This window comes from Numenius arquata, chromosome 1, assembly GCF_964106895.1.
Source record: "Numenius arquata chromosome 1, bNumArq3.hap1.1, whole genome shotgun sequence".
Lineage (NCBI taxonomy): Eukaryota > Metazoa > Chordata > Aves > Charadriiformes > Scolopacidae > Numenius > Numenius arquata.
Window position 1 is genome coordinate 2446377 of NC_133576.1, and position 9404 is coordinate 2455780.

At 41.1% G+C, this 9404-nt stretch overlaps 1 protein-coding gene across 1 annotated transcript; it reads left to right on the top strand.

The window, feature by feature from the left end:
* Window positions 1-237: 237 nt before the first annotated feature.
* Window positions 238-7499, top strand: GALNT8 (polypeptide N-acetylgalactosaminyltransferase 8). The gene is given in 6 exon segments (XM_074154129.1): window positions 238-266; window positions 2995-3100; window positions 3569-3656; window positions 4240-4415; window positions 6175-6427; window positions 7387-7499. Coding segments are annotated over 6 exon segments (765 nt in total).
* The last annotated feature ends 1905 nt before the right edge of the window (window positions 7500-9404 follow it).

Sequence of the window (9404 nt, forward strand, 5' to 3'; positions counted from 1 at the left end):
CCTCCTCTCTGCTCTAGAGGGAGTTAGTGCTTAGCACTGTGAAGAAGACCCAGTCCTCTCCTCACCATCTGCATGTTGGCTGGGATTTCAGCAGAGCTGACAAATATTTCAAATATATATTTTAAAAAAATAATTAAAAAAATAAATATCTTTTGACAGTTAGCAGGAAGTCCAGAGTATTCAAATACCACAAAACAAGTTTGTTTCAGTACTGGAAACAATTTATTCTGGGGTAGCATGGACTTCTACAAGGCCTGGTTTACCCAGTAAGGATTTTTGAAGCTCTTAAAAGAGTTTCCTAAAGAGATCCCTTGTCCAAGGGAATCCTTCTCCCATGTCAGTTTATAAGTCTAGGTCGACCTACCTTGTTCTTCTTCATTGCACGTAAAAAGGGGTTATCTGATTTGCTCTTGTCTGCTGTCAAGATTGGCCATTTTCATCTCCTCCTGTAAATGCAAAAAAGCCAAATTTCCACTCAAGTGTCCACTGCCTTGCAAGCTTGGCATCCCCGGCTGAGTTAAACACATTCTTTACTTTCAATATTTACAAGTATTTGGGATTGAGAAACAGTAATTGTTCTTTTTATATTAACAGAATTTTGAAGTTTCCTCACTGGTTTATATACACACATAACACAAACGAATAATGAAACTTTGAGAGTTCCTTTTTTTTCCACTCTTATGCTGATTTTCACTATATGTTTTAAGACCAATGTCCCAATTCTGCCTTCTTCCATCGTAGGGGTTCATTGATCAGTCCCAAACTTTGCCTCATACAGCAGCCATGCCATCAAGGCATAGGGGAAAGAGGGTGAATAATTAACCTCAGGGCTTACAGCATCTGTCAGGGTCTCCTTCCATTCCTTTTCCCTTCATTTTAGTCTCTTCATGCAAATAGCGAAGGCTCTTTAGAGCCTGTAGGAAGCAGACTCAGGTAGTAATAAACCCAGCAAGTTAAGCATGGAACTTATAGTTGGGATGATTAGTGATGGTCAAAGTGCGAAAGGTGCCAATTTGGGTTACTAGCACTTCAAGACTAAACTTCTTGTAGAGGCCAAAGTCAATGACTTAAAGAAACTAGCTAACCCAGTTTTAGAAACAGGTAGTAAAGTTTAGGGATTGTTCATTAGGATTTCACTTTTTCACGCTGAATAGACTCTGTCTGTTAATTTTGGTAAGGCTGAACCTATTTTGTCTCAAATAAAAGATTTCACTGAATTTCACTGAATTTTTAGAGTTGGAAGGGACCATAAAGATCATCTAGTCCAACTCCCCTGCTGAAGCAGGATTGCCCAGAGCATGTCAGAGCATGTTACTCAGGACTGCATCCAGGCGGGTCTTGAAAATCTCCAAAGAAGGGGACTCCACACCCTCCCTGGGCAGCCTGTTCCAGGGCTCTGCCACCCTCACTGTGAAGAAGTGTTTTCTCATATTTGAGTGGAACCTCAAGATCATGCTGTTATAATATCACCTGTATTTCACAATATTCGTTTTGATGACTTTGAGCTTCTTCAGTGTTCAGTGGCTGCAGGTGGATTTGACTGGGCACTCTGGTGCCTTTATGAACTTGTATCAACTGAAGACTATGCTCTTAAAGATGAAACAGCTCCAGTCCAGTAAGCACGAATGCCATTTAAGAGTGAGCCAAGATACATGATACCCAATATAGAGCTAGCAGAGAGAAGAAGATGTTTCATAGGTGGTGGGATACCACCTACGAAGCATATTGTATCTAGATAGTTGGTTTGGAAGTACGGGTTCTTTGGCAACCCCGAAAATTTCAATATATCAGTTGCAGGGTTGTATTACAGAATCTGCCTTGTGCTGATTCTGCTGTCAGATTTTCAGGCGATCCCCAAGTCATTGATTTTTCTGTCTTATGTTCCTTAGCTAGGAGTGTGGTAGCAATATTTATTGACTGTACCTGATGAACTGTAGCCCCTGCCCCTGCTTGCCCAAGAATATGGAGTGAATCTCACAACTTTGCTGGACAGCTGCACGTCTGAGCGGTGAGGAATCCCATGGATTCAAGCTGTGCAGTTCTTTTTTTGCAGATGTTGAAGTGACATATGATTACAGTGATCTTGGGCAGCCTTTTTCAACCCTTATCACTTGTGTTTCATGCAAAAGCAAGGAAAAGACAAGAAGACAATACACACAGCTGCTATACTTAAAGTGACCCCTTACTGCTAGGCTTAGGATCCAATGTATTTGCTTCCGCCCCTGATTCCTTCCTTAACTGCTCAGATTAGTTTATGTATTCAACACAAGATGGTTGCTGGTACTATGACACCAGCAGCCATCTCATGCTGAATATGTAAACCCATTTGTTTCCTTGTTCTACAAGGTTGTCAGAGGTTGTTGACTGTCCCTTAGCTATTGACAGCCATCTATCAAACAATATTAAAAAAACTAACAAGAGATAAGACACAGTCATCCAATTTTTCTAGTCCCATCTTATTTTATTGGGTTTATGTGTCAAGGTTTTGGTAGTGGGGGATGCTGCAGGGGTGGCTTCTGTGAGAAGAGATGGGGGACTGCCCCCATGTTGAACACAGCCTGTTCCAGCTGACTCCAAAATGCACATGGTGCTGAGCCAATCAGCCACACTGGTGGTGCCTCTGCAATAACATCTTTAAAACTGGTTAAAAAAAGCTATGAGAAATAGGAGAGAAACAGTCCTGCAGACACTGAGGTCAGTGAAGAAGGAGGTAGAGGAGGTGCTCCTGGCACTGGAGCAGAGATTCCGCTGCAGCTCGTGGAGAAGACCACAGTGAAGCAGGTTGCCCATCCCTGCAGCACGTACACCCCTAGGCAAGCATGTTCTGAAATTCTGAAGTTTAAAAAATGTGTATTTTTTTTAAATGAAGTTTTAAATATATTTATGCTATGAATAGACAATATGGAGAAATAAGCCTGTGTTTTCCCAAGTTTCTCAGACCACCTTAATGTTCTGAAAGTAAATATGTTGTTCTTGCATAATCCTGGAATCCAGAAAAAGAGCAAAGGAAAAAAAACTGACCTGTGAAGGCTTTGACTGATATGTAAACAACATTTACCCTTATTTAATATTTCATCCCAACATTGTTGGCTATCGAACAGTAAGTATTGAGTCTGTTAATTTGAAATATGGAACAACTAATTAGATCTACTGTTATGAAGAATTGTTATGAACGCGGTTTTGCTCATTATGATATATTTTCCTAGAAACTTTAAAAAGACTTTTGCGTTTTCCAGAGCCAAGCTTGCATACCTTGCTGGAGCTGGGCAGTGGTACTCACCTATTTGGAGCTGCCGGGTGATTTCTGCCATGGTGCTACATGGCACGATGCCGATGAGTCTTTGAAGGACCTTAAATTTGCTTTTGATTTTTTTCCTGTAGTGAATCATTTCTACAAAGGTAACCTGAGATTTCTTTTCTAAACCCGTATTGTATCTTCTGCTTCAGGATTCGATGCCGAGCTCTGAATAAACTAGCCTTGCTCTAAAGACAGCTTCTAAAATTAGGGGTGAGGAGTTGAAAACAGGTTTGCGGTTCCTCACAGTAAATTTCTTGTTTTATTCTGCAGATGAAAAGCACATTGAAAGAAGACATCTGTATGGATCATGGCCCTATCCCTGGAAACACCTCAATTATGTATCCCTGTCATGCATACTTCTAGAGGTAATGCAAGCTACTGATCAGATCTTCACGTATAAGCCGTTTCTAACTGTTCCTTTCAAGCAGGGTCATGAAATAGGCCCTTCAAGACTATTATCTCTGTGCTACCTAAAGGGGAATATTAACCTTTATTTCATTAAATTCTGCTCCCCCAATGCAACCGGCAGCAGAGCAGGTCCCAGTGGAGATCTAAGTGTATTAAACTAAGGCTTTCGGTTTAGCTATGCCAAAAAATTGTCAGACCTCATGTTGACACTGATTGATCTTGTTGATTAACAGAAAGTCAATGGGATGAATGGGAGAGAGGTGGAGCTCTTCCTCACACTTCACTCTCTGTCCTCTCAGTAGGAGGGAAGCTAAGGGTTACCATTCAATAGTAAGGATCTTGCTTTTTCTTTCAATGGAAGGCAGAAAGATGTTGTATAGGGTCAAATTCATCCTGGTTTAATTACTGAGAGATCAGCGAATGCTGGTGCTGTGCAGCTGATTCCTCTCAATATCAGTTTTTGGAACTGTTTGCTATCACCTGCTGATGGGATTTCCCTGGTATCTTAATTCACTGACGGTGGTGCCACCTGGCATTTCAGCACATCTTTCATCACAGCACTGGAGAAATGTATATAAGAGGTTTACGTTCCCAATGGAATATAGTTGATAGATCCCTAACAGACCCTGGGAACAGGGACCTGCCAGTTTTAGAGCAATGTGACACAGCTGTGAATAAAGGCCTGAACTCACACTGGGAATTTCAGCAGGTACGTGGATTTCTGTATCCCCACATTTCAATAAGCATTGCCGTTATAATGAATCCTTAAACACTGTCCTTGCAAAGCGGTTTGCTTCTAAATAACAATTTCAAGACCTGCCGGTGCCACTGCAAGAGCTACCGTGAAGCTGATTGAGGCTGCAGAGGTGTGTGGTTTTAAAAAGAAGGGGATGGTCACACAACTGAAGCTGACCAAGTTACCAGAATTGAACCAGTCCTCACCTTTTGTCTGAACCATAGCCACTTGTTTGACCTCCAGCTGTCTGTCAGTCTTGGTGGAATCAGCTGGTTTAAGCCTTTTACTTAGTGGTTTAAGTCTTTCAATTTTTAGCTGGGTCGAGTGAAAACACTCACTTGTTCAGTTACCACAGTTGAGCTGGTGGGCAGGGAATGTGCAAGCCCAGGTGCCTCTGTTGCTTTTGACGGTCTGACTATACATTGTGAACACTCTCCACTGTCCACCATCTGTCTTCCCCAGCCTCCTCATGGGACCTGTGGTCTTAGGGAAAAAGCGGGCTGATGCTTCGTCCTGCTCACTCTCTGGTACTATCTTCTGTACCAGCATCTGAGCGTGGAAACCCTTGTTGGACATCAGGCTAGGTTCATCCTTTCAGAGCTGGTGATTAGAGACTTCACACCATGTTCACTTGTCTCCGTCTGTGCAGGATTTATGCCAGCTGATGCTGACATGCTTAAGATCCCAAGTGATAATTTCATATTCTGTATTCAGTGCCTCTGATACAGAATATGATAGTATTAGCTTAGTCAGATAGTCTAAAACAGATACTGCCAAGCTGCTGGAGCAGGATAAACCAGCAGCAGCAATAATGATGGAGGGAGAGATAGGAAAGGAAGCCATGCAGCTCCTCTCCTCTCAGGCAATTCAAAACTTATTAGCTTTATGTAACTAATAATTATTAATTTTACATGTAATGTGTAGGCTTGCTTACTGTATCCCTCTCTCAGTGAAAAACTAAGCAGGAGGCAAATCTTGTGAAAGAGTGGTAGAGAATAGAGGAGTTGAATTGGTGAAAGAATTGGTTCAGTGCTGTGCACTAAATAACATATACCCACATGGTCTGCAGAACTTCCACTGACGTGGGCTTTCCTTTAGCCTAGTCTGTAACGACAAAATTTAGAAAGGTTTATTTCTGGAAGACTTAGACCCACCATAAAAGTAAACCTTCAGTTCCTTGTATGCATCCATCATTATCAGCGAAAAAAATGGTAGCCTGAAGGAGCTGGTTAAGATCCTCTTTGTTCTTGAGCCCTCTTTGTTCAATCTCTTACAAAAATCCTCATTTCCAGTGTGATGAGTTGACTTTATCACACTCCACCCCATTCACAATAGTTAGTACTGAAATGTTGACATGGGAGATGAATATTCTCTTACCTGTTGTTAGTTCTCTTTTTTCAAAACAGGATGCAGTATTAAAATTTACTAAAATGATTTTTCGACCTGTAAAAAAAACTAACCCCAACACTGCACAGAACCCAAAGTCTACTCCCCCTGTCCCCCAAATCCAACAAACGGACACAAAATAAAGCTCTAAATATATTTTAATATGCCTTGGAGAGTTCCACAAGCTGTCATGTGTCATTAGCCTGAGGGAAATGCAACAATTTCAGGTCTGTGACCTACTAGTCTTTCTCAGACACACACTTGTAGAGGCCGAGAGAATTGCTTCCCGACTGAGCACTAAATTTATAAACCCTCAGCTTCTCTCCTATTTCCTTACCTTTTGTAGGCATCAGCCGTAACCAACAGGAGCACTGAAAGATGCCTCAAAATCACATCAGATGATCCAGTTTCATACAGATTTGCAATGCTGAGCTGCACAGGACAAAGGTGGGATATCCAACACACAGTTAAAAGCTGGGGAAAACCAAAAGACCTGGAACAGAAGACATGGGCGTTTTCCCTTGAAAATTGCTACATTCATAAAGCAGCACTGAAAGCAGTGATTTCAAGACGTTGTTTACATGGGATTTTACAATGGGGTAGTTATTGGAGGAGCTGTGGGCTACTCAGGCAAAGGTGCAGGTTCGTCTCCTCACATTCTTGGGGCCTCACCCCCCTGAGTTTCCGCAGTTAGGAAAGGGATTGTCTTTGCTCTCTTTTATCATCACTGGAGAGAAGCAGTTATGCCTAAGAGTGTTTCAACCCACCTGAGTTCCTTATGTTGTCCTTTGGGAGTGCCTATCTCTGCTCATTTATGAAAGACTGGTTTAAGATCTCTGACTTTCTAACTTCGGCATTTCAGTTAGCTATGAAAATTCAGAAGAAAGGAAAGTGGGTCTGACTTCCTCTTGTACGCAGAGTTTCTCTCAGGCTGAATGGAACCATTTTTCTTGTCTTGTGTCATATAAATAATGCAAAACTTCTCGTCAAGATGTGCTCATCCTAATGGGTGAAATGAAATACATCCTTGTTCGTCCGTCCTTATAAATTGCCTAGACATAGTTCAGTTTCTCGGTGAAGTTTATTGGATTCAGCAGTGTGCCACGCTAAGGCTATTTTATGTTTACCTACGTGAGGCTGGTTTGTGCCAGCCAGCCAACAGTGTGGATAAGGTCCCCTTGGAAACAAGGAGATTCAACTCAGTGGTTTCCATAAACTAATGCAAGGCCAATGCAATCACATAAATCTGTCAAAGAAACTGAGTAAAATACGGCATGAGTTGCTACTGGGAGGCAACTTCCAGGTAGACACGATATGAGTTATTGTAGAAATAGGGTTAGGTGGAACTGGCTGTCCTATTTTTTAGAGTAAGCACTCCTAGGACCTATGCTTATTTGTTAAAGGGAACTCCTGTAAAATAAACTCATTAAAACTATACAGAGCTTTAGCCTGAAGTCATTTTGTTATCCAAAGGGTGCCAAGCATTTTATCTGAATGGAAAGTATATTCAGGGTTTGTTTGAATATAATCCAGTATGATTTGTTTTTTCCTTTCTAAGTTCTCTGTAAACTTGATGTGAACAACGTAGCCATGATACTCAGGACTGGAATTGGACAGGTTCTTCTTATAGGACAGCCCTTAGTTCTTAGGGTCTGCGTTTTTCCGTTCTGAAAACTGATTCCTAAAAATGCCACATTTGAACCAGATTGAATTTAAACTGGTAAAATGAACTTTTATTCCCGTGTTCTGGGTTGAAGCCAAAAACACCAAAGAGAAGAATATGTGCTCTGGTGGTTTTCTGCATCTTCAGCAGTGTGTCTTACCAGGGTCAGAGGATTAGTGTCTTGGAAAGAACAATGAAGACAGTGGGAATTTTGCCAGCACAACTAAAATGATAATCTGGCCTACCGGTGATGATGAATAAAAAGTGCTCACACACTCATTTTTCCATCTTAATACTCTGCTTCAATAGAATCAAAACATAGTGGACATTCAGAAAATTTTGTATGAACTTAGAGTTGGGGGGAAACATAAAAGTGTTCCAGAAAGTCTAGATTTTCTGGTTCTTAATGTATAGCCTCTGGTTAGACACGGGAGTCAGCACTGGAAAAAAATGCTTCAAATATTTTGATTTATCTCAAGTATGAGCTGTTTTAATTTCCTGAAGCCTCTCCACAAATGTTGCTTTTTGGCTAATTTTGTAATGAGGAAAGATAGTAACCATAAGAGAAGGACTCAATTTTCAGACTAGCACTTTCTGGTGATGCTTGATGAGACATAAATAGCAAGTTAACGTTTTTGGTGCTACAGTAGTAATACATTGCTCTCGCTAGGGATACTTTTTGAACTTGGAAATTCACTGCATGATGAAGCAACTGATGTGTGATTCCTCAGCAAGTCTGCATTAGAGATAAGGACTCCGAGAAGAAGGCAGCTAATACTGCAGCACAGCATGAAGAGTGGGATCCCTTCTTGACCTGAAAACCAGTCATTGGTCGAGCTTTCAGAAAAGCAGAAAATCACCTCAACTCCTGCAAAATGACGCGAGAGTACTGCAGGAGCATCTCCTGAAAAACAGGTAATAAATAATAGCATAATAGGCAGGAGTTTTTAATGGGTGTGCATCTGCAAAGGAATGGGACAGCTTAATTCAGGGCAAATAGAAATACAATGATCAAGGCACATACCACTGTGCAGGCAGGTGCTACTGGCCACAGCACAACAGTAAAGCTTTCCTCCTTGGTTTTGTGCTCGAGCAAGCTTGGCTCTACTGCATGTGCAACAGGAATCCACCTTGGGAGGAAGAATTAGAAGAGGGAAAAAAAGGGGTTTTTTTTAGTGTTTGGTGAAATGGAGAAAAGAGCCAGTCTGGAGACAGGAACTATTTAAAGGACTATTAATTGTCAGTCTCTGCAAGGGGAAACTAAATCAGAGAACAGACTGAATTATTGAATCTGTCACTGGGGGATTTGTTTAGTTCTGACCATGTGTGGTGGAACTGTGATAATCAATAATAAGATAATAATAACTCCTACCACTTTCATTCACATTTTTTGCCTGACTTTTCCCCATCTAAATTTACTTCCTTATTTCCCCCCTCTTTGTGAAATTAACCCAACCCTTTTGAAGCATAAAGTGTATGTGTTATCAGTGGGGTATAGTGCTCTGCTTGCATTGAGAGCAATTGAGTCAGGATCAGAAGGCAACCTTTAACCAAACTATTATTTAAATAATTTTACCTGTCTTCTGTCAAAAGCAAGAGTAGATTGTTAGGTATGGAAATTATAATTTTCAGAAAGCTGATTTGCTACTGGCTTCCTTTGTTTGCCCTATGCCCATCCCTGTTACAGTACAATTTTTCCAGTCCCACGCAAGACAAAAGCAGCCCACTTTTTGTTCTATGGTTTGATCTGATATTCCTGGGCTTTATTCACCCTATTTAATCTGCTGTATACCTCTTTTCCTGCACACAGTGTGGTTTTCTTTTTTTTTTTTTTTTTTCCTGCTACGTAACCTATGAATGCATGTTTTTGAAAACTTCAGCAGACTGAGAGCCTTTTTACCTTCTGCTGAGAT